At 43.0% G+C, this 22,910-nt stretch overlaps 1 protein-coding gene across 2 annotated transcripts; it reads left to right on the forward strand.

The window, feature by feature from the left end:
- The first annotated feature begins 460 nt into the window (after window positions 1-460).
- On the forward strand, window positions 461-22,671 carry LOC115166942 (butyrophilin subfamily 1 member A1-like). Of its 2 annotated transcripts, none has more exons than XM_029720897.1 (12): window positions 461-516; window positions 8,297-8,375; window positions 8,560-8,922; window positions 9,008-9,292; window positions 9,621-9,749; window positions 11,649-11,681; window positions 11,811-11,843; window positions 13,586-13,609; window positions 13,903-13,923; window positions 15,789-15,815; window positions 16,090-16,116; window positions 22,102-22,671. In XM_029720897.1, the coding sequence occupies exons 1-12, from the start codon at window positions 493-495 to the stop codon at window positions 22,632-22,634; spliced, it is 1,578 nt and encodes a 525-aa protein (XP_029576757.1). In that variant the 5' UTR covers window positions 461-492; the 3' UTR covers window positions 22,635-22,671. The 2 variants fall into 2 exon arrangements, with proteins under 2 accessions (XP_029576757.1, XP_029576758.1); XM_029720898.1 differs by lacking the exon at window positions 22,102-22,671 and adding an exon at window positions 21,966-22,094.
- The last annotated feature ends 239 nt before the right edge of the window (window positions 22,672-22,910 follow it).

Consider the following 22,910-nt stretch of genomic DNA (forward strand, 5'->3'; position numbering starts at 1 on the left):
TCAGTGAAAGTCTGCATGCTGTATGTGTGCTGTGGGCTCCTGAGTGGCGCAGCGGTCTAAGGCACTGCATCTCAGTGCAGGAGGCATCAGTACAGTCCCTGGTTCGAATCCAGGCTGTATCACATCTGGCTGTAATTGGGAGTCCCATAAGGCGGTGCACCATTGGCCCAGCATTGTCCGGGTTTGGCTGGGGTAGGCGGTTATTATAAATAAGAATTTGTTCTTAACTTACTTGCCTGGTTAAATAAAGGTTAAAAAAATCATACTACTGTACGTAAAAGAAAACTAAATGAGCATGATATGCTGGCATTTTAAAGCATACTCAATATTGAGAAGTTTCACATACTGGTAGTCCTACCACAAAATGTTCTATTCTCACTTAACCATGCTGCCTACTAACGTAACATGGTGGTTCATCATAGCCCTGCCTTGCAGTAGGTGGAAGACTTCCTTCCTGTTTCCTGACGATATTGAAACCATCAAACCTTTCTCATGGTGATCTGCGAGCATCTAATTGTAAGTATTATGATATGTAATGTATGTCTTATGATTATGGGGTTATAGAGATAAATGTTTCAAATGTTGCTCTGGGGTGCCACAGTACATGTAATACTTTATATGTAGTACGTTATATGTATTGTGATCATGTTTTACATACTTAATACAATATGTTTCCTGTTCCTTTTACTTGTCTGTCTCTGCAGTCAGTTTGTGTCCCAAATGGCACCCTATTCACTATACAGTTTACTACACAGATCCCTATGGGCCCTTATCAAAAGTAGTAGAACATATAGGGTAGGGAATAAGGTGCCATTAGGGACGTAGCCCCAGATCACTACCATGATCAACACATACACATGCTGTAAACTGCACTGCTCTGAGACTGGTATGGTGGAACTCTGAGGGTTTATCTCAAACTATACTCTACTACACCTCATAATATAGTGCACTGCATTGACCAGGTCACATAGCACCATGATGTAGAGCACTGTTCTCCACCAGGAAGTTGCAACTGTTGAGGTCTTTCATATAAGCTCCTGAGACCCAGCAATTCATCTTGGTCCTCTCTAGTAGACATCAGTTATTGGTCAGTATCTCTGAGGCCATACAAACCGCTGTATTAAGTGTGGAGGTGTGACCGTGACAACTTCATCTTCCTGGTTCTTAAAAAAATGAAAAGGGTTTTGAAAAGTGTCTGTAGTTATTATCATTTTTTTGTGAGTTTGATATTCAAATTGTTTCTAGTAAGTGAATATCTCAGGAATGTTTAAGTGAGTTGTCAGGAATGTGTAATATTTTCACATTAAATAAGAGCTTATCAAGAAATGTCCTCTGTAGTGTACACCTTGATTCCGCAATTATGTTTACACCTACTCTACCTGTAATGTTATTTGTTTCATATTTCTGTCCTAATGACCACTACAAAGGACAATTTTGCACTTACAATAAAACATACAGTAAAAACATTTGTTCAAGAACTTATGTAAAAAAAATTTTATTACAAAACGTTTTTTTTCTGGGTCTCAGCAGGATATGCATAGAAATATAGTTAGTCATTTTCTATAGATGTAAGTACCAGTAACCACCGCTTGATAATAGTCAGTACCACATTCCAAAAAAAAATACTGCCCTCTAGTGTCTACTTGAAGTCAGTGTGATAGATCAGGGTAGTTCTTTTGTTCTTTTGGAGACAAAAGCAAAGATTATGATAACTAACCCAAGATAGAAAAGCAGCATTGTTTACATTGGGAGCCAATATCCAAGATGGTGTAGCAGTCTTTGTCTTTGTCCTGTCGTGTCCCTTGTATATATCCTTTTACATCTTTTTATTCGCATATCTTTTAAAAATATTTTCCTAAACCTCAACTTCTAAATACTCTCCTGCAACCCACCTCACCCAATGTGGCGTGGATCTGTTTTTTCTAAAGTATTTCTATTTACTTCGGATCTGGAATCCCTCAACTGAAGCTAGCCAGCTAACTACCTACCAGCTCTCAGTCAGCAAACCATTGCTAGCGGTCATCAGCTAACCTTTAGCTCGGAAAGCTCTCGCCAGTTCGAACAACGTGACTCAAACCAGAGCATAACGGACCTATTATTATTATTATACATTTTTTTCCCCCATATCCCCGGATTCCTACCGCAAACTCTGAACATTTTCATCTGGATCTTCGCAACTACCTAACCGCAATCCCGGGTGACTACTCCTGGCTAGCGTTTCCATCTCAGAACAAGCACCAATTAGCCTGAACCTAGCCCGGCCAGGGCTCCTGTGCTACCACCGAATACAATATCCGGACCCCTTCTACTGCCGCTACGGGGCACGGAACCCCGCCGATCCTCTACGACTGGAATACCGACATAATCTGCCGGAGGATTCCAACAGGCCACTCAGGCGCGACGACCGCTGAAGGCCTATTCTGCTAACCGCGGCCTACTAGCTACCTAGAGCTACTTGGAACCCTACTAATTCCACGACTGGTCTATCGACGTCACCGCACGTAGAGGCAAAATCAGACTTACCCCCATTGCGACGTTCCCCAAAGGCTAACTTGCTAGCACCGGTCTGTGAACTGCTAGCTTGCTTGCCCCAGTCTGCTAACTGCTAGCTTGCCTGCCCTGGTCTGCTAACTGCTAGCTTGTTTAGCCCCGGCCTAGTAACTGTTAGCTTGTTAACATCGGCCTGTTAACATCGGTCTGAATCGCTGTGTCCCCAGTCAGCCCAACCACTCACTGGACCCATATGTTCACTTGGCTACGCATGCCTCTCTCTAATATCAATATGCCTCGTCCATTACTGTCCTGGTTAGTGATTACTGTCTTATTTCCCTGTAGAGCCTCTAGCCCTGCTCAATATGCCTTAACCAACCATGTTGTTCAACTTTCTACATATGCGATGACATGACCTGGTTTAAACGTCTCTAGAGACTATATCTCTCTCATCAGTACTCAATGCCTAGGTTTACCTCCAGTGTACTCACATCCTACCTTACCATTGTCTGTACACTATGCCTTGAATCTATGCTATTGTGCCCAGAAACCTGCTCCTTTTACTCTCTGTTCTGAACGTGCTAGACGGCCAGTTCGTATAGCCTTTAGCCCTACCCTTATCCTACTTCTCCTCTGTTCCTCTGGTGATGTGGAGGTTAATCCAGGTCCTGCAGTGCCTAGCTCCACTCCCACTCCCCAGGTGCTCTCATTTGTTGACTTCTGTAACCGTAAAAGCCTTGGTTTCATGCATGTTAACGTTAGAAGCCTTCTCCCTAAGTTTGATTTACTCACTGCTTTAGCACACTCTGTCAACCCGGATGTCTTAGCCGTGTCTGAATCCTGGCTTAGGAAAACCACTAAAAACCCTGAAATCTCCATCGCTAACTATAACATTTTCCGCCAAGATAGAACTGCCAAAGGGGGCGGTGTTGCAATCTACTGCAAAGATAGCCTGCAGAGTTCTGTATTACTATGCAAGTCTGTACCAAAACAATTCGAGCTTCTACTACTAAAAATTCACCTTTCCAGAAACAAGTCTCTCACTGTTGCCGCTTGCTATAGACCTCCCTCTGCCCCCAGCTGTGCCCTCGATACCATATGTGAATTGATTGCCCCCCATCTATCTTCTGAGCTCGTGCTACTAGGTGACCTAAACAGGGACATGCTTAACACCCCGGCCATCCTACAATCTAAGCTTGATGCCCGCAATTTCACACAAATTATCAATGAACCTACCAGGTACAACCCCAAATACGTAAACACGGGCACCCTCATAGATGTCATCCTAATAACTCGCCCTCCAAATACACCTCTGCTGACATTGACCTCATCCCATCAGTAGATGATGCCTGGCTATTCCTCACCATCTTAAATAAGCATGCCCCACTCAAAAAATGTAGAACTAGGAATAGATATAGTCCTTGGTTCACTCCAGACCTGTCTGCCCTTGACCAGCGCAAAAACATCCTGTGGCGTTCTGCATTAGCATCGAATAGCCCCCGTGATATGCAACTTTTCAGGGAAGTTAGGAACAAAAATAAACAGGCGTTAGAAAAGCTAAGGCTAGCTTTTTGAAACAGAAATTTGCATCCTCTAGAACTAACTCAAAAACGTTCTGGGACACTGTAAAGTCCATGGAGAATAAGAGCACCTCCTCCCAGCTGCCCATAAGCATTTCTCTACGGCTGGCCATGCTTTCCACCTGGCTACCCCTACCCCAGTCAACTGCCCGGCACCCTCCATAGCAACCCGCCAATGCCCCCACCATTTCTCCTTCACCCAAATCCAGATAGCTGATGTTCTGAAAGAGCTGCAAAATCTGGACCCATACAAATCAGCCGGGCTAGACAATCTCGACCCTCTCTGTTTCTAAAATTATCTGCCAAAATTGATGCAACCCCTATTACTAGCCTGTTCAAGCTCTCTTTCGTATCGTCTGAGATTCCCAAAGATTGGAAAGCTGCCGCGGTCATCCCCCTCTTCAAAGGGGGTGACACTCTAGACCCAAACTGCTACAGACCTATATCTATCCTACCCTGTCTTTCTAAGGTCTTCGAAGCCAAGTTAACAAACAGATCACCGACCATTTCGAATCCCACTGTACCTACTCCGCTATGCAATCTGGTTTCAGAGCTGGTCATGGGTGCACCTCAGCCACGCTCAAGGTCCTAAATGACATCATAACCACCATCGATAAGAGACATTACTGTGCAGCCGAATTCATCGACCTGGCCAAGGCTTTCGACTCTGTCAATCACCACATTCTTATTGGCAGACTCGACAGCCTTGGTTTCTCAAATGATTGCCTAGCCTGGTTTACCAACTACTTCTCTGATAGAGTTCAGGGTGTCAAATCGGAGGGCCTGTTGTCCGGACCTCTGGCAGTCTCTATGGGTGTGCCACTGGGTTCAATTCTAGGGCCGACTCTCTTCTCTGTATACATCAAGGATGTTGCTTTTGCTGCTGGTGATTCTCTGATCCACCTCTACACAGACGACCCCATTCTGTATACTTCTGGCCCCTCTTTGGACACTGTGTTAACTTGTTATGGATAGGGGGCAGTATTTTCACGGCCGGATAAAAAACGTACCCGATTTAATCTGATTATTACTCCTGCCCAGAAACTAGAATATGCATATAATTATTAGCTTTGGATAGAAAACACTCCAAAGTTTCTAAAACTGTTTGAATGGTGTCTGTGAGTATAACAGAACTCATTTGGCAGGCCAAAACCTGAGAAGATTCCAAACAGGAAGCACCCTCTCTGACTATTTCTTGGCTTTCTTGATCATCTCTATCCAAAACAGGGGATCTCTGGCATAACGTGACATTTTCTAACGCTCCCATAGGCTCTCAGAAGGCGGCAGAACGGTGAATGATGACTTTGCATAAAAATTGCATAAAAATTGATTTTAAACAGCGTTTGACATGCTTCGAAGTACGGTAATGCAATATTTTGACATTTTTTGTCACGAAACGCGCCGGGCGCGTCACCCTTCTTTAACATTCGGATAGTGTCTTGAACGCACAAACAAAACGCCGCTATTTGGATATAACTATGGATTATTTGGAACCAAACCAACATTTGTTATTGAAGTAGAAGTCCTGGGAGTGCATTCTGACGAAGAACAGCAAAGGTAATCCAATTTTTCTTATAGTAGATCTGAGTTTGGTTAGTACCAAACTTGGTGGGTGTCAAAATAGCTAGCCATGATGGCCGGGCTATCTACTCAGAATATTGCAAAACGTGCTTTCACTGAAAAGCTATTTTAAAATCGGACATAGCGATTGCATAAAGGAGTTCTGTATCTATAATTTTTAAAATAATTGTTATGTTTTTTGTGAACGTTTATCGTGAGTAATTTAATAAATTCACCGGAAGTGTTCGGTGGGAATGCTAGTTCTGAACGTCACATGCTAATGTAAAAAGCTGTTTTTTGATATAAATATGTTCTTGATTGAACAAAACATGCATGTATTGTATAACATAATGTCCTAGGAGTGTCATCTGATGAAGATCATCAAAGGCTGCATTTAGCTGTGGTTTTGGTTTTTGTGACATTATATGCTAGCTTGAAAAATGGGTGTCTGATTATTTCTGGCTGGGTACTCTGCTGACATAATCTAATGTTTTGCTTTCGCTGTAAAGCCTTTTTGAAATCGGACAGTGTGGTTAGATAAAGGAGAGCCTTGTCTTTAAAATGGTGTAAAATAGTCATATGTTTGAAAAATTGAAGTTTTGGGATTTTTGAGGAATTTGGAATTCGCGCCACGCCTATCATTGGATATTGGAGCAGGTGTTCCGCTAGCGGAACGTCTAGATGTAAGTTAACTAACCTCCAGACGAGCTTCAATACCATACAACTCTCCTTCCGTGGCCTCCAACTGCTCTTAAACGCAAGTAAAACTAAATGCATGCTATTCAATCGATCACTGCCCGCGCCTGCTCGCCTGTCCAGCATCACTACTCTGGACGGCTCTGACCTAGAATACGTGGACAACTACAAATACCTGGGTAAACTCTCCTTCCAGACTCACATTAAGCATCTCCAATCCAAAATTAAATCTAGAATCGGCTTCCTATATCTCAACAAAGCGTCCTTCACTCATGCTGCCAAACATACCCTCGTAAAACTGACCATCCTACCGATCCTCGACTTCGGTGATGTCATCTATAAAATAGCCTCCAACACTCTACTCAACAAACTGGATGCAGTCTATCACAGTGCCATCCGTTTTGTCACCAAAGCCCCATACACTACCCACCATTGCGACCTGTACGCTCTCGTTGGTTGGCCCTCGCTTCATACTCGTCGCCAAACCCACTGGCTACAGGTTATCTACAAGTCTCTGCTAGGTAAAGCCCCGCCTTATCTCAGCTCACTGGTCACCATAGCAGCACCCACTCTCCAGCAGGTATATCTCACTGGTCACCCCCAAAGCCAATTCCTCCTTTGTCGTCTTTCCTTCCAGTTTTCTGCTGCCAATGACTGGGAACGAACTTCAAAAATCTCTGAAGCTGGAGACTCATATCTCCCTCACTAGCTTTAAGCACCAGCTGTCAGAGCAGCTCACAGATCACTGCACCTGTACATAGCCCATCTGTAAACAGCCCATCTATCTACCTACCTCATCCCCATACTGTATTTATTTATTTATCTTGCTCCTTTGCACACCAGTATCTCTACTTGCACATTCATCTTCTGCACATCTACCACTCCAGTGTTTAATTGCTATATTGTAATTACTTCGCCACCATGGCCTATTTATTGCCTTAACCTACCTCATTAGCACTCACTGTATATAGACTTTTTATTTTCTTTTGTTTTACTGTAATATTGACTGTATGTTTTGTTTATTCCATGTGTAACTCTGTGTTGTTGTTTGTGTCGAATTGCTATGCTTTATCTTTGCCAGGTTGCAGTTGCTAATGAGAACTTGTTCTCAACTAGCCTACCTGGTTAAATAAAGGTGAAATAAAATAAAAAATAAAAAAAATAAAGCACAGTGGGCAGAACAGGCAAATTGTTGGGTAGAGCCAAGCACAAGCTAGCGAGATCCTATTTGCTAATTTTAGGACGTACTTGCCTTCATCTTGACTTCCTCTCATCACCATATTTGGTGGTTAGTGGAAGTCCGCACCAGATGCTTCAGATTTTTACCCAATAGGACCTATTTGAGTTTCCCCTTTCATCTGAGACTAAAGTTTACACCCCCTTCGTGCCTTGCAGTGGAACCATGTTATTGTCACGCCCTGACCTGAGAGAGAGGGTTTGTTTCTCTATGTGGTTAGGTCAGGGTGTGGGGTGGGCATTCTATGTTTTGTATTTCTTTGTGTTGGGCTGAGTACGGTTCCTAACCAGAGGCAGCTGTCTATCGTTGTCTCTAATTAGGAACCATACTTAGGCAGCCTTTTTTCCACCTGTGTTTGTGGGATCTTGTTTTTGTATTGCTGTGAGTAGCCTGCAAAACTTTTAGTTCGTTGTGTTGCTTATTGTTTTGTTTTTTGCTGGTTCACCGTTAAATAAAATATGATGAACTCAACACACGCTGCGCCTTGGTCTACCTTTAACGACGGACGTTACTGTTATTTTATTCCTCATTCTTCCTTCCTTTCCCCAAAGTCAATCTTGAAACTAGGTCCTTCTCAATTTTGTTCTGCGTGCAAAGTGAAAGTTAAGAATCCAACCTGAACTCTCAAATGTTACTCACTCACCCCAGCCCAGTCTGTGCCACAATATGACATACTTTAAACTGTATTGTGATAGAGTTTGACATACTTAAGAGAGTCTGTCTTTGATCTCAGGGTAAAGAGGTCATCATGATGACTGGGACAGCTTGTTGGTGTGGGACTCTGCTGCTTCTCCTGCACATAGCAGACTCTGGTACAGTACCCTCGCATTTTGTCTTTATGTGTGTGTGTGTGTTAGTGTACATAATCCTGACCATCACTTGTATATTATGATCTACATGATAGTTGTTGTGACACATGAGTACGTGAGTATGACTTGCACCAACATGTGTGTTTAGTGAGGCTTGTACAATCTGAATGGTTGATTCTCTCTCCAGAGAGGTTTGAGGTGCTTGGTTCGACTCGTGCCATTGTTGCTGTGGCTGGTGATGACATCATTCTGCCCTGTTCTATCAAACCGAGTATCACCGCTGAGGACATGAGAGTTGACTGGTTCAGAATCAACCTCCCAGACCCTCAGTCAAACATTAGAGTCCATCTCTACCAAGATGGCAGAGACAAATACCATGATCAGGTCCTCTCCTACAGGGGAAGGACATCATTGTTTAAAGAGGAACTGAAGAAGGGCAACACCTCTTTGAAACTGACCAGGGTACAAGGCACTGATGATGGACATTATAAATGTCTTGTTGAGTCTAAGACACATTATGATGATGCCACCATTCAAGTCTACGTCACAGGTACATTTCTTAAATACAACAACCCATATGATGTTCCTCCCAATCTCAGCAGTACTTCATCTGCAGTTTCCCTTTGTGTCTGTAGCTATAGGATCCAAGCCAGAGGTTTCCATTGAGAGACAGAAAGGAGGAGGGATGGCTCTGCTGTGTGTATCTAAAGGCTGGTTCCCTGAGCCTGAGTTGAAGTGGCTGGACAGTGAAGGGGTCACTCTGTCTGCTGGACCGTCAGAGACAGACAGGGACGATGAGGGATTCTACATAGTCAAACTAAAGATCCCCGTTAAGGATACTGACAACCTCTTTACCTGCAGACTGAGACAGAGGCAGCAACATGAGGTGATTAAGATGGAGACAGAGTTTCACATCCCTAGTGAGTAACACATCATATTATTGTTTAGAACTCTAAAGGATTCTAATGTCAAGATGAAACCACGTTGGTTTTGAAGATCCAGCTATATGCCTCCACCTCAAATGAATGGAAAATATCAGCACAACATTAAACCAGGAAATTAGATTGTGCTCATCTTTTCCATTCATTTGGCATTGAGGCATATTGCTGGATCTACACAACTGATGTCATGGGACGTGGTTTCATTTTGTCTACATTTGAGGTCTGTAAACTTCTGACAAAGCTTTCTTGGAGTGAAATGTCTTATTATGTAGCACGTCTCTGATCTCAGTTGATTTGTGTCTTGCAGGTGAGCTGATCCTTGTTCACACAAAAACATGGACAGTGGCCCTTGCAGTGATTGTCTCTCTGGTCATTGTCCTTATGGTCATATTAGCTTTCACCATTTGGCGCAGGAATGCTTTGCGCAATGACTATGGTAATAAAAGACAAATTAAAGGGTTAATTTGACTTAATGTAAATGTTCTACAGTAAATGTTTTACAGTGCAGTTTACAGAGTGGCATACACAAGGAGTTAGGCACTAGAACTCAAAGCTGGCTAGTTTTAATCACTGAGCCGACAAGGTGAAAATATTAATACAAAATTCAGTTGATCTACCCTTGAGCAAGGCACTTAACCCTACCTGCTCCAGGGTGGCCATCAATAATGGCTGATCCCTGGCAGTGACCCCACTGAGTGTATCTCAAGGGGAGTTGGAATATGCAAAAAACACATTTCCACTTCACACTCATAGAAGTTAACCACTTGTATATACAGTGAAACAGGACAATATAAGCACCCCCTGTTTGACCTTTAGAAGTAAAAAGCAGACATTGGTCAGATACTGTACAGGTGGATTTAAAAATTAAGTTCTCTGTATAGGGCAAACAATTCTATTTAAAACAACTTTCTCCACAAAAATAGATTTAATATAAGGTTCTCTTTAAAAATCAGTGTAACGCTCGTCGTACGTAATGGACCAGGGTTGTTGGTTCGATTCCCACGGGGGGCCAGTACAAAAAAAATGCATGAAATGAAAAGTATGAAATGTATGTATTCACTACTGTAAGTCGCTCTGGATAAGAGCGTCTGCTAAATGACTAAAATGTAAATGTGGACCAAGGCGCAGCGGGTTGAGTGCTCATCTTAACTTTATTTGAACACGTAACAAACAAAACAAGAAAGCGATCGAACGAACAGTGTTGCAGGCTAACACAGCAGTACAACAACTCAGGGCTAGTGCGAGGAGCAGGAACAGGATGAGTTGGACTGGGCTGACGCACTGGAGGCCTGGTGCTTGGGCCTGGTACTATCTTCACCAGACGGCTAGCACCTCAGGACAAGTATGGAGAGCTGACTCAGGTGACATCAATTTTAGGACACACTCCTTAGGGCGAATGTCCTGCCTAAAACACCAACACAGCAGCTCATAGTTTTCTCCTCCAATTTTTCCCATCAACTCCTTTACAGTCTCTGCTTCGCTCACCTCCAATTTCACCCCGACTGGCTCTGGTTCCATCCTCGGCTCCGCCGATCTGTCCGTGTGCCCCCCCCCAAAAATGTATTGGGGCTGCCTCTCAGGCTTAAATGCCAACCGTGTATAGAGCCTCATACCGGCGCCGCTCCGCCTTGGCTGCCTCGATCTCCTCCGGTGGGTGACAATATTCCCCAGCCTGGTGCCATGGTCCAGCCCCGTCCAGGATCTCCTCCCATGTCCAAGTTTGCCGATAGTCCACATAATTCTTCTGTTGCTCCTTACCCTGCTGCTTGGTCCATTGGTGGTGGGAAGTTCTGTAACGCTCGTCGTACGTAATGGACCAAGGCGCAGCGGGTTGAGTTCTCATCTTAACTTTATTTGAACACGTAACAAAGAAAACGATCGAACGAACAGTGTTGCATGCTAACACACAGCAGTACAACAACAACTTCCCACAAAGGGACAGGTGAAACAGGGCTACCTAAGTATGACTCTGAATCAGCAACAACGATGTACAGCTGTTCCTGAATGAGAGCCATACCAGGCCAACACAAAGAAATACACAACATAGAAAACCATAGAAATACAAAACAAGAACATTACCCCCAAACCCCGGAACACATAAATCAAACACCCCTCTTACATAAATACATATCCCATAAACCCTGAACCACATAAAACAAATACCGCCTACCACGTCCTGACCAAACTACAATAACCAATAACCCCTTATACTGGTCAGGACGTGACACACAGTGCCTGGTTTACCTGAATCAGTGTAATTGGCTGTCAAAAAAGATCTTGAGTAGGTTCTTTTGTGGACCTTTCCTCTAACTGTTATCTATTTCCATGTCTATAGATGCATCCAGAGCTGAACACAGTCAAGAGCTAGGTATGTAGTGTCTTACTGTCAAACATGCAGTTTTCTTCTCCATAAATGGAACTTTGTCAGAGAAAACACTGAGGTTCTGTGTTCATTAATGATGTTCTCTGTTTTCATTTTTTTATTTTATTTCTGCAGAGCAAGTTAAAGATGAACTCAGACCTGAGTTGGGTAAGTAGTGGCCAACAGTCCTATGCACGTGTCAAACTCATTCCATGGAGGGCCAAGTGTCTGCGGCTTTTCCCTCCACCCTTGTACTTGATTGATTAATTAAGGTTACTGATTAGTTAGGAACTCCCCTCACCTGTGTCATGATGTTGGCCTGTGGGTAAGGTTTATGACCCCCATAAATACCTTTCTCCCTTCCCCTCGCTCTCTGACCCTACTGAAGGACTTTTGAATAGCCTTTGTTAAATATAGAGAGTCTGGGAACATCAAACAAGTGGGGGAAAGGAACCATATTTTGGTAATAGAACCAGTTGGAAATATACCAGGTACTTAATGAGTATGGATGTCAGTTTGGTTGTCATCTGAGACATTATGACTGATGACAGGACGACATAAACTGTACCTGGGAAAGTCTACACATTCTAGTTATCAGATTCACATGGAATTGTTGTGCAATTTAAATGTTTGATATTGAAATTGTTTGTTAGGAGATTAAATTTAATTTTAGCTTCCAAATGAGAGAATTGGGTTTTCATAAGGAAAGAGCCCTGACCAATCAGTGGCCCGTCCCTGTGAAGAGACAGGGGTTATAAACGATGAAACACACCCTCCTCCCCTCGCCACTATATAAGTCAGTGACGAAATGTAACCAGTCTGTTCCGGGTACGTGAGGTCTGCAGCCTCTGCATTAAAAGGACACACATGTCAAGTACAGAACTAAGCCAACCTCAGCGTGAGCTTTGGTTGCGAATGGTATGAACTTTGAACCCTTATTCACTACAGAAGTGATACTTCCTAGCCGTTGAGTTAGCAGCGGCCCCTGTAGACGTGGGCTAGGAAAGGATGGGCGACGTATCCAGTCTAACACACAATGAAGATACTACAACGTATCCATTTTACCACCAGTGACATTCTTCCGAGGACAGGAAGATCTCTGTTGGCCAACACGGCCAGCATCTACGACCAATCTACCAAAGCGCAGCTCAGAGTAAATATTTATTGCATTTTCCTTTTCCAAATGGGAGTTAATTTAGAATGCATACGATACTGTATTTAAAATGGCATAGCTGCTTTCTCTGTTCCTCAGTCTTCCCGCTCTTTCATTCAAGCCCAACCCCCTTTCTTTGTGTAACAAGCCGCCATGCCGGTTTAGCCCACTAGGGCACATTCTCCTATCATTTCCTTGTAACCATATCCGTTTGTTTTGCATTTCTGTGAATTACTTAGATTAGTAAATAAATGATTTTAAGACAATTGATGTATGGATGACTCATAGTGAAGACTGAGTTTGTGCAGATAACCAACAATTTACGACGTTTGGAATGAGATTGACGTGAGGTAAACTAACACATCATTAATCAGAGGACTCATGGATCAGATATTATAATATCTGAAAGTTATATTAGGAAAATTATAACTTTGTAATCTGAATATTTTCCTTGGTGCCCCGACCTCCTAGTTAATTATAGTTACACGATTAATCAGTTTAAATGCGTAATAATAATTACAGAGAGTTATTTGATAAACATGTCTTCAGTTTAATGATGCCAAAGACACGACACCTGGTTGTCTAGGTCTTAATTGAAAGGAAAAAACTAAAACCAGCAGATACCAGGCCCTCCATGGAATGAGTTTGACACTCCTGGTCCTATGCATTGTGTCATGTTTCCATTTTAATAATTGTCTTCTGTGAGATGTATTCATTAAGGATGTTCACTCTAACTGTTCTCTTTTCATGCCTGCAGAGAAAAATTTCAACACTAAGCTGAGTAAGTTGTATCCAACAGTCCTATGCATCAATGTGTCATTTTTTTACTCCCTTTTTGATTGTTATACCAAACAACAATTGGAGACAAACAATTCCCTTTACATGAATATGTTACAGAAATGGATAGCAGTGCAACAGCTTGTTTCATGGATTGAAAATCCTTACATATTTGACATTAATGCTTTCATCACATTGTTTTTACTGTCCCCATCCCCCTACCACACAAGGAGTTGAATTAATTATTCACCATTAAGAATGCTTTACTTTGACTTTAATTTATCTGTTTGTCTGCAGAGATACTTGCGGATCAGCTGGGTAAGTAGGAGCTAAACACGATGCATTACTAGACCCCGATGGTCAACATACAATACATACATGTCTATTCTAAGGAAGGGTTCTCCAACCCTGATCCTGTAGTGCTACCGTCCCGTAGCTTTCAATCCAACCTTAGTTATAACTAACCTGATTCAAGTTATCAACCAGCAAATTATTAGAATCAGCTGCACTAGATTAGTGTTGGAGCGTAAACCTACAGGGTGGTCTCCAGGAACAGGGTTGGAGCGTAAACCTACAGGGTGGTCTCCAGGAACAGGGTTGGAGTGAAAACCTACAGGGTGGTCTCCAGGAACAGGGTTGGAGCGTAAACCTACAGGGTGGTCTCCAGGAACAGGGTTGGAGCGTAAACCTACAGGGTGGTCTCCAGGAACAGGGTTGGAGCGTAAACCTACAGGGTGGTCTCCAGGAACAGGGTTGGAGCGTAAACCTACAGGGTGGTCTCCAGGAACAGGGTTGGAGCATAAACCTACAGGGTGGTCTCCAGGAACAGGGTTGGAGCGTAAACCTACAGGGTGGTCTCCAGGAACAGGGTTGGAGCGTAAACCTACAGGGTGGTCTCCAGGAACAGGGTTGGAGTGAAAACCTACAGGGTGGTCTCCAGGAACAGGGTTGGAGTGAAAACCTACAGGGTGGTCTCCAGGAACAGGGTTGGAGTGAAAACCTACAGGGTGGTCTCCAGGAACAGGGTTGGAGCGTAAACCTACAGGGTGGTCTCCAGGAACAGGGTTGGAGCGTAAACCTACAGGGTGGTCTCCAGGAACAGGGTTGGAGCGTAAACCTACAGGGTGGTCTCCAGGAACAGGGTTGGAGCGTAAACCTACAGGGTGGTCTCCAGGAACAGGGTTGGAGCGTAAACCTACAGGGTGGTCTCCAGGAACAGGGTTGGAGTGAAAACCTACAGGGTGGTCTCCAGGAACAGGGTTGGAGTGAAAACCTACAGGGTGGTCTCCAGGAACAGGGTTGGAGTGAAAACCTACAGGGTGGTCTCCAGGAACAGGGTTGGAGTGAAAACCTACAGGGTGGTCTCCAGGAACAGGGTTGGAGCGTAAACCTACAGGGTGGTCTCCAGGAACAGGGTTGGAGTGAAAACCTACAGGGTGGTCTCCAGGAACAGGGTTGGAGTGAAAACCTACAGGGTGGTCTCCAGGAACAGGGTTGGAGCGTAAACCTACAGGGTGGTCTCCAGGAACAGGGTTGGAGCGTAAACCTACAGGGTGGTCTCCAGGAACAGGGTTGGAGCGTAAACCTACAGGGTGGTCTCCAGGAACAGGGTTGGAGCGTAAACCTACAGGGTGGTCTCCAGGAACAGGGTTGGAGTGTAAACCTACAGGGTGGTCTCCAGGAACAGGGTTGGAGTGTAAACCTACAGGGTGGTCTCCAGGAACAGGGTTGGAGCGTAAACCTACAGGGTGGTCTCCAGGAACAGGGTTGGAGTGAAAACCTACAGGGTGGTCTCCAGGAACAGGGTTGGAGCGTAAACCTACAGGGTGGTCTCCAGGAACAGGGTTGGAGTGAAAACCTACAGGGTGGTCTCCAGGAACAGGGTTGGAGTGAAAACCTACAGGGTGGTCTCCAGGAACAGGGTTGGAGTGAAAACCTACAGGGTGGTCTCCAGGAACAGGGTTGGAGAGCCCATTTCCAAGGGCTTACAATTAGCATTGTGCAAATAGCACAAAGATGAGTCATAATTACGTGGTAAAATATCACTGTATGGGAATAATTTTTCACTCACTGCGATGGAAATGTTCACACAAAGAATTATATTGTTTTATTAATTTATTTCAAAATGTTCTCACTTTAATTATCAAGAATTATAATTTGTTTTATGTTTAATTTACCCACAGATTTAGTAAACATGAAGGGCTGTCCAGGTAAATGAATGATACTGAATTGAATTTAAAATATATTTAATATCATATTTTTGTTGCTTAATGTATACTATATTATGGTAGAGGGATGTATTTTTACACCATGTCACTTTGGATATGTTTCTGGATCCGAACCTTATCAATAAAGTTTAGAGATTAAGAGAAGAAGACTTGTCAGTGTTCCAAGGGCACCATACAGTATACTCTACTGTAATATTATATTACCATAGTTTCTGGTATCCCCTAATTCTGACATACTCTCTGTTTTATATTGTAGAACTTGAAACCATCAGAAAACATGCAGGTCAGTGTGTTTGTTGTACTCTCCAGTCCACCCACCTAGAGTTTAGGGGTGGGCGGTATACCGTATTTTACGATATTCTGGTATTGATGCACGAAAAGTTTTTTTTTTTTTTACTTTACATTCTATAACGGTATTTGACTGTTTGATTTGTGATACGTCGTGTGTTACGTCCATTTTTATTGTTTACTTCGCTAATTGAGTCATCTCTCTCTCTCTCTCGCTATGCCACATTCCACACAGACCTAGCCCCGCCCCCTGTCACTCATGGATTTGTTGTTCCTCTCACCAAGAGACAACTGCATTCAGTCTCCGCACCAATGTGGAATGTGTAACAATGTTGATGACAACGATGCTGTTTTCAATTTGCTTCTTAAAACTTATTGGTGACAGGGGGCAGTATTTAGAACTTCAGATGAATACGTGCCCAAATTAAACTGCCTGCTTCTCGGGCCCAGAAGGTAGGATATGCATATTATTAGTATATTTGGATATAAAACACTCTGAAGTTTCTAAAACTGTTTGAATGATGTCTGTGAGTATAACAGAACTCATATGGCAGGCAAAAACCTGAGAAACAATCCAACCAGGAAGTGTCTTGTAGTTTTTCTATCTAATCCCTATAAAAACTACAGTGTCTGTGGGGTCATTTTGCACTTCCTAAGGCTTCCATTGGCTGTCAACAGTCTTTAGAAACTTGTTTCATGCGTCTACTGTTACTGGGCAGAGAATAGGAGCTCAGTCAATCAGTGGACTGCCTTGGGACCAGTCAGTTGTTTACTGCGCAAGCACGCTGGCGCGCCGCTCCTTCTTTTTCCCCTGTAATGAATACGCTATTGTCCGGTTGGAATATTATCGAAGTTTTATGTTAAAAAAACCTTAAGGATTGATTGTAAACATCGTTTGACATGTTTCTAAGAGTGGTAATGGAACTATTTGTCTTTTCATCTCTGGTTTTGCGCTCTCTTGTTATGCCTTTGGATTAGTGATCTGAACGCGCAAACAAAACGGAGGTATTTGGACAAAAATATGGAGTTTTTCGAACAAAAAGAACATTTCTTGTGGAACTGGGAGGCCTGGGAGTGCATTCCAACGAAGATCAGCAAAGGTAAGGGAAGTTTATAATACTAATTCTGAGTTTAGTTGACTCCAGAACTTGGCGGGTAACTGTATAGCTTGCTTTGATGGCTGATTTCTGTACTCAGAATATTGAAAAATGTGCTTTTGCAGTAAAGCTATTTTAAAATCTGACACAGCGGTTGCATCAAGGAGAAGTGTATCTATAATTCTTTCAATAACTGTTGTAAATTTTATCAACGTTTGAGTATTTTTGTAAAATGATGTGCTCATTCACCGGGAGTTTTGGTGGGAATACATTTTCTGAACATCATGCGCCAATGTAAAATGGGGTTTATGGATATAAATATGAACTTTATCGAACAAAACATACATGTATTTTGTAACATTGAGTCCTGGGAGTGTCATCTGGTGAAGATCATCAAAGGTTAGTGATTCATTTTAGCTGTATTTCTGGTTTTTGTGACACCTCTCCTTGCTTGGAAAATGGCTGTGTGGTTTTTCTTGTCTCGGTGCTGTCCTAACATAATCTAATTTTATGCTTTCGCCGTAAAGCCTTTTTGAAATCGGACACTGTGGTTAGATTAAGGAGAATCTTTAAAATGGTGTATAATACTTGTATGTTTGAGAAATTTGAATTATGAGATATTTGTTGTTTTGAATTTGCTGCCCTGCTATTTCACTGGCTGTTGATAGTGTGTCCCGCGGGTGGGACGCTAGCATCCCAGATGTCCCAGAGAGGTTATTAATATAAATCCACTATAAATCCACTAGCATTCTATAATTACACTATAAGTTTGTGTTTCTTACATCTGCAAACAGCTAGTTTGTATTTTCTAAGCAAGTTGGGCCTAAATCTTGTTAGCCGCTAATGCTAATCGTTAGCTAGCTAATAAATGTACCGAGTCAGAGCAAACGTAACTAGCTACTCTATACAGACTGATAATCCCAGTAATGGTGTAGAACTACAGTACCAGTCAAAAGTTTGGACACACCTACTCATTCCAGGGGTTTTTCTTTATTTTTACTCATTTCTACATTGTAGAATAATAGTGAAGATGTCAAAACTATGAAAAACATATGGAATCATGTAGTAACCAAAAAAGTGTTAAACAAATCAAAATGTATTTTAAATTGGAGATTCTTCAAGTAGCCACCCTTTGCCTTGATGACAGCTTTGCACTCTCTTAGTATTCTGTCAACCAGATTCATGAGGTAGTCACCTGGAATGCATTTCAATTAACAGATGTCCCTTGTTAAAAGTACATTTGTGGAATTTATTTCCTTAATGCATTTGAGCCAATCAGTTGTGTTGTGGCAAGGTAGGGGTGGTATACAGAAGATAGCCCTATTTGGTAAAAGACCAAGTCCATATTATGGCAAGAACAGCTCAAATAAGCAAAGAGAAATGACAGTCCATCATTACTTTAAGACATGCAGGCCAGTTAATCCGGAAAATGTCAAGAACTTTTAAAGTTTCTTTAAGTGCAGTCGCAAAAACCATCAATCGCTATGATGAAACTGGCTCTCATAAGGACCGCCACAGGAAAGGAAGACCCAGAGTTACCTCTGCTGCAGAGGATAAGTACATTAGAGAAATTGCAGCCCAAATAAATGCTTCACAGAGTTCAAGTAACAGACACATCTCAACATCAACTGTTCAGAGGAGACTCCGTGAATCTGGCCTTCATGTTTGAATGTGTCTGTGTCTTTGTGAGATGCAAAGTAGGTGAACAGATGATCTCTGCATGTGTGGTTCCCACTGTGAAGCATGGAGGAGGAGGTATGATGGTGTGGGGGTGCTTTGTTGGTGACACTGTCAGTGATTTATTTAGAATTCAAGGCCCACTTAACCAGCATAGCTACCACAGCATTCTGCAGCGATACTCCATCCCATGGTTTGCGTTTTGTGGGACTATCATTTGTTTTTTAACAGGACAATGACCCAAAACACACCTCCAGGCTGTGTAAGGGCTATTTGACCAAGAAGGAGAGTGATGGAGTGCTGCATCAGATGACCTGGCCTCCACAATCATCTGACCTCAACCCAATTGAGATGGTTTGGGATGAGTAGGACCGCAGAGTGAAGGAAAAGCAGCCAACAAGTGTTCAGCAATTATGGGAACTCCTTCAAGACTGTTGGAAAAGCATTTCTCATGAAGCTGGTTGAGAGAGTGTGCAAAAAAAGCTGTCATCAAGCCAAAGTGTTGCTACTTTGAAGAATCTAAAATACATTTTAATTTTAAACACATTTTTTTGGTTACTCCAGGATTCCATAATTGTTATTTCATAGTTTTGATGTCTTCACTATTATTCTACAATGTAGAAAATAGTAAAAAAATAAAGAAAAACCCTTGAATGTGTAGGTGTGTCACAACTTTTGACTGGTAATATACACTGCTCAAAAAAATAAAGGGAACACTTAAACAACACATCCTAGATCTGAATGAAAGAAATAATCTTATGAAATACTTTTTTCTTTACATAGTTGAATGTGCTGACAACAAAATCACACAAAAATAATCAATGGAAATCCAATTTATCAACCCATGGAGGTCTGGATTTGGAGTCACACTCAAAATTAAAGTGGAAAACCACACTACAGGCTGATCCACTTTGATGTAATGTCCATAAAACAAGTCAAAATGAGGCTCAGTAGTGTGTGTGGCCTCCACGTGCCTGTATGACCTCCCTACAAAGCCTGGGCATGCTCCTAAAGAGGTGGCGGATGATCTCCTGAGGAATCTCCTCCCAGACCTGGACTAAAGCATCCGCCAACTCCTGGACAGTCTGTGGTGCAACGTGGTGTTGGTGGATGGAGCGAGACATGATGTCCCAGATGTGTTCAATTGGATTCAGGTCTGGGGAACGGGCGGGCCAGTCCATAGCATCAATGCCTTCCTCTTGTAGGAACTGCTGACACACTCCAGCCACATGAGGTCTTGCATTGTCTTGCATTAGGAGGAACCCAGGGCCAACCGCACCAGCATATGGTCTCACAAGGGGTCTGAGGATCTCATCTCGGTACCTAATGGCAGTCAGGCTACCTCTGGCGAGCACATGGAGGGCTGTGCGGCCCCCCAAAGAAATGCCACCCACACCATGACTGACCCACCGCCAAACCGGTCATGCTGGAGGATGTTGCAGGCAGCAGAACGGCGTCTCCAGACTCTGTCACGTCTGTCACGTGCTCAGTGTGAACCTGCTTTCATCTGTGAAGAGCACACCAATCTTGGTGTACTCTGGCAAATGCCAAATGTCCTGCACGGTGTTGGGCTGTAAGCACAACCCCCACCTGTGGACGTCGGGCCCTCATACCACCCTCATGGAGTCGGTTTCTGACCGTTTGAGCAGACACATGCACATTTGTGGCCTGCTGGAGGTCATTTTGCAGGGCTCTGGCAGTGCTCCTCCTGCTCCTCCTTGCACAAAGGCGGAGGTAGCGGTCCTGCTGCTGGGTTGTTGCCCTCCTACGGCCTCCTCCACGTCTCCTGATGTACTGGCCTGTCTCCTGGTAGCGCCTCCATGCTCTGGACACTACGCTGACAGACACAGCAAACCTTCTTGCCACAGCTCGCATTGATGTGCCATCCTGGATGAGCTGCACTACCTGAGCCACTTGTGTGGGTTGTAGACTCCGTCTCATGCTACCACTAGAGTGAAAGCACCGCCAGCATTCAAATGTGACCAAAACATCAGCCAGGAAGCACAGGAACAAGTGGTCTGTGGTCTCCACCTGCAGAACCACTCCTTTATTGGGGGTGTCTTGCTTATTGCCTATAATTTCCACCTGCTGTCTATTCCATTTGCACAACAGCATGTGAAATTTATTGTCAATCAGTGTTGCTTCCTAAGTGGACAGTTTGATTTCACAGAAGTGTGATTGACTTGGAGTTACATTGTGTTGTTTAAGTGTTCCCTTTATTTTTTTGAGCAGTATATATCTGCATGTTTTTTTGCGCAACAGTTTCTTCTAAATCAAAGAGGAATACGCAAAGCAAGAACATGAAGTGGCTAAGAAAAAACATGCAATGTATCCAAAGATTGTAGAGTCCCCTAGGAAACATTTGTCAACACTTTGGTTCCTACCGTGTCACAATAACTCCTCCCTGGCATTTTCATTTGTTGTCATGTCAAACACTGTATTTAAGGTGGCCACTATTATATTTGAACTATTGAATTGGAATAATCATTCTATTTCCTTGATTCCAACAGTTCACCCAAGTATTTTGCTCTAAATCGCAAGTCAAATCACAATTGCAACATTCGGTTAAAAATAAAGCCTAGATTGTTTTCCCATATCGTGTGGCATTGTGGAAATGATCTCAAATGAGTGCAGGAAATACAGAAATTGATGAAAATGCTGAAAAATATTTTGGGTTGAATTGAACAGTTTAAAACAATCAGAATAGAGAGACCCATTGCAATCACTTAGAATGTATGTTTTGCCACGCACTACTCATAAAGCAGATTCTGAACTTTTATTATTCAAAAGCTGTCATACCGTCAACTTGTTTTAAGTACTGTGATATGATATTTTGACCATATGGCCCAGCCCTACTAGAGTTTCACATGAATATTAATATCTTCACATACTGGTATTACTTGAAATAACATGACCACACATTCACATCTACAGTATACTTATGCTGTTATCAATAACAACTTATAGGCTACATATGTCTACAGTAATGTACTGTGCAGTAAGTCATTTAATAAAATGTCCTCCCACATATTGATGTTCTTATTTTTATAGACTATTTTTTACTTCACAGTGGATGTGACTCTAGACCCTGATACAGCACATCACTATTCATGTGTCCCAGAGTAATGTACTGAGCAGTTAAATGCAGTCCCCCATATTGTTATGTTTATTTTGTTTATTCTAATAAAGTGTGTTTCTCTCTACAGTGGATGTGACTCTAGATCCTGATACAGCACATCCCCAACTCATCCTGTCTGAAGACAGGAAACAAGTGAGATGTGGAGACATAAAACAGGATCTCCCTGACAACCCAGAGAGGTTTCATAATGTTCTCTATGTCCTGGGAAAGGAGGGCTTCTCCTCAGGGAGATTCTACTATGAGGTTCAGGTGAAGGGGAAGACTGGGTGGACTTTAGGAGTGGTCATAGAGTCCATAAACGGGAAGAAGATTGACCTGAGACCTGAGAATGGATGCTGGACTGTGTGTCTGATGGATGGAAAGTACAAGGCTTTCACTGGCCCCTCTGTCGTCCTCTGCCTGAGAGAGAAGCCCCAGAAGTTGGGGGTGTTTGTGGATTATGAGGAGGGTCAGGTCTCTTTCTACAATGTAGAGGCCAGGTCTCATATCTTCTCTTTCACTGGCTGCACCTTCACTGAGAAACTCTGTCCATTATTTTATTGTGGTACTATTGATAACTCAGCCCCACTGGTCATCACTCCTGTAGGTGTCACTGACTAACTGTTTTTTTATCAAACATTGAAATACTGGCAGTGTGTGTGTGTGTGTGTGTGTGTGTGTGTGTGTGTGTGTGTGTGTGTGTGTGTGTGCGCGTGCAAGTGTGTGTGTGTTACTGTCATGATGTTGCCCTGTTGGGTGAGGTTTATGACCCCCCCCCCCATAAATACCTGTCCTCCTTTTCTCTCAACTCTATGGAATGGACTCTTGGAAAGCCCTGTGTTACCACAGAGAAAGTATGGTAATATCAAAAGGCTCGGGAATGGAACAATAGTTCCC

The sequence above is a fragment of the Salmo trutta genome, chromosome 29 (genome assembly GCF_901001165.1).
Source record: "Salmo trutta chromosome 29, fSalTru1.1, whole genome shotgun sequence".
Classification (NCBI taxonomy): Eukaryota; Metazoa; Chordata; class Actinopteri; order Salmoniformes; family Salmonidae; genus Salmo; species Salmo trutta.